Below are 2,393 nucleotides of genomic sequence, written 5' to 3'. Positions count from 1 at the left end.
CTTAAATTTAGTAAAATCTATTTTTAAAGGCTTTTGGACGTTTATATATAATATTACAGCAACATGAAAAGCTATATAACATAATTAATTATCATCATTATATGATGTTCGCATTCTTAAAGTTTTATGGTAGCTAAGAAATACAATTTCAGATAACGGTATCGTTTAAAATAATTTTCTTATCTACATACAAAAATATTCATTCATGTTTTTAAAAAATTGATCATATTATTTATTTTATACGAGTTTAATTGCGTGACTACGTATATATACGTACATATACTACGATAAATAGAAATATGATTAACCTAAACAAAAATTAAATCAACTTTTATCAAATAAATTAGCACATAAATACTATATTTAAAAAGCAGTGTTTCTTTATAGTCTACATATTGTTTGTTTCTTAATAGTTACTTTTTCTATGTGTATTAAATGCATTCGTATTTATTACTTCAACATCGTAGAATTGCTGTTTAAATTTCCTAAATTAAATACCTGTGAAATACTATGCATTTAATTAATAATTATTGAAATACACAAGTAACTTATAAGATTCTTATTAAGAAATTATAAATATATGAGTTATCCAAAGAAACGTTAAATATTACATTTGATTATTTCCAGATTTCATTATTTCATTCTATATTAAGAAACTTTTCATGAATATCTAAAATATTTAAAAATATTAAATTCCTTAATAGAAATAACGTTTTCGCACGTTTTGAAATACAAAAGTGATACAATCTTTCGGTTGAATGTGGAACTTAAAACAAGATCTGACTGAAAAGGAAAACTAAGAAACTTGAAGATGACACAAAGCATGCGTACTGATGATTCACACATTGAAATATTCGTACACATTAAAAAAATAAGGTTGAAGTAGAATGTCTCTCTATAAGGTAACATGACAAAAAAGTAAGAAAGAATACGAACAAGAAGTTGCAAACGAAGCATATGCTTAGTTTATGTTAGATCAGTTAGTTTGATAAAAACCGAGCAGTAACCAAATATAATGGCTTCCAGTTAAACAGGGGCGGAAGGGGGCTGCCGCGCTGTTTCTTTTAAAGCGCATGCTTCCACGTCCTCCCAACACTTACGTTTCAGCTGCGAGCACGACATTTTGGAAACTCATCTTCGAGTGTCATTTACGTTCCTTTTGCCCACAAATTTTTCTTTATTCTCTACATCACGAACATACATATCACCAATAAAATTTATAATTTTTAACTTAAAATTTTTATTAAACCTAAACTATAATCCCATTAGATTCATCTCGAGTACAATTAATTTATAATCCTTGAACCTGTTATTCCTGAGGAAATATATTTATTGCGAAGAAATTGTTCGCAAAACTTGTTTGTAATTGTCGTCAGTGTAAAAATTTAATAACGAATAAAATGGTTCTGAAGATTCGCGTTGAATCACCGAAGGTGAAGTATACGGAAGATTATATTGAAGCACAGTACGAGTATCAAACGACGAATGTTACGGAAGACGACAATATAAACTATACGGTAAGCATACCAGAATGTTCTTCCTTTTTTTTACTTCGCATTTTTCTGTTCTTACTAAAAACATTTTCTTTTTTTATTGTTATCAAATATTGTTTTAAGGAAACATCAATATCGTAAAAGGAAAAATATAGAATAAACTGATTTTTTATACTTTCGACATTTACCGGCAAGTATGACCACAAATTGTTAGCGAGTTTTCACTAAACTAAACAGAGTACAATTAAAATATTTCACTTAAAAATTTAACAGCTATATTTGAGAGATACATTTCAAGTAATGTTAATTTCATACTTGTTGTCATACTACTTGCTCTTTTTCATTATTGGAAAAAAATACTTTTTCGTATAGTAATTCTATACTACGAAAATTCATTTCTAGAAAGATTTTATATATAAATTATTGTACTATTAAGAATAATTGATTACTTTTAAGATTTTCGCATGCAATAAATGATAATATTCGGTAGTAAGAAAAATTTCAAAAATTTCCACTCCTAGTGAAATTCACCGATTTTTCGCTAGATGTATTGTACAAGTATGGTAATTGTTCTTATGCACATACGATGAAGCAATTATACAATTATTTATTAAATAATATAACTGTACATTTAATACACAAAGTAGAATAATATATGGTGGAAAAGAATTCAATTGTTGTCATTTGTAATTGTTTCTTCCAATTTTAATTTGCAAATTCATTGATTGAACAAATTTTACGCTTGAATTGTAAATTACGGAGAAAGTATGTACAAATTGTATAAATATAATCCCCACGAATAATGATAATGATTATTAACAAAAATTGTAAAAATGTGTATATGTATATATAAATCTTTGGTTAGAAAAAGGTGTTAATATTTATTTTAACTAATACATT

The 2,393-nt window shown here is 26.5% G+C and overlaps 1 protein-coding gene across 1 annotated transcript in view; it reads left to right on the top strand.

Moving 5' to 3' along the window:
- The first annotated feature begins 1,270 nt into the window (after positions 1–1,270).
- The window catches only part of LOC108573661 (inositol-3-phosphate synthase 1-A), a 3,359-nt gene continuing 2,236 nt past the window's right edge, over positions 1,271–2,393 (top strand). The window contains exon 1 of the mRNA XM_017936138.1: positions 1,271–1,517. Within this exon, the coding sequence (XP_017791627.1) occupies positions 1,401–1,517 (117 nt within the window). The 5' untranslated portion in view covers positions 1,271–1,400. The remainder of the gene's footprint in view (positions 1,518–2,393) is intronic.

This window comes from Habropoda laboriosa, unplaced genomic scaffold (assembly GCF_001263275.1).
Source record: "Habropoda laboriosa isolate 0110345459 unplaced genomic scaffold, ASM126327v1 scaffold128, whole genome shotgun sequence".
Taxonomy (NCBI): Eukaryota; Metazoa; Arthropoda; class Insecta; order Hymenoptera; family Apidae; genus Habropoda; species Habropoda laboriosa.
The sequence above is the reverse complement of the archived record's forward strand: the minus strand, read 5'-3'. Positions and strand labels throughout refer to the sequence as shown.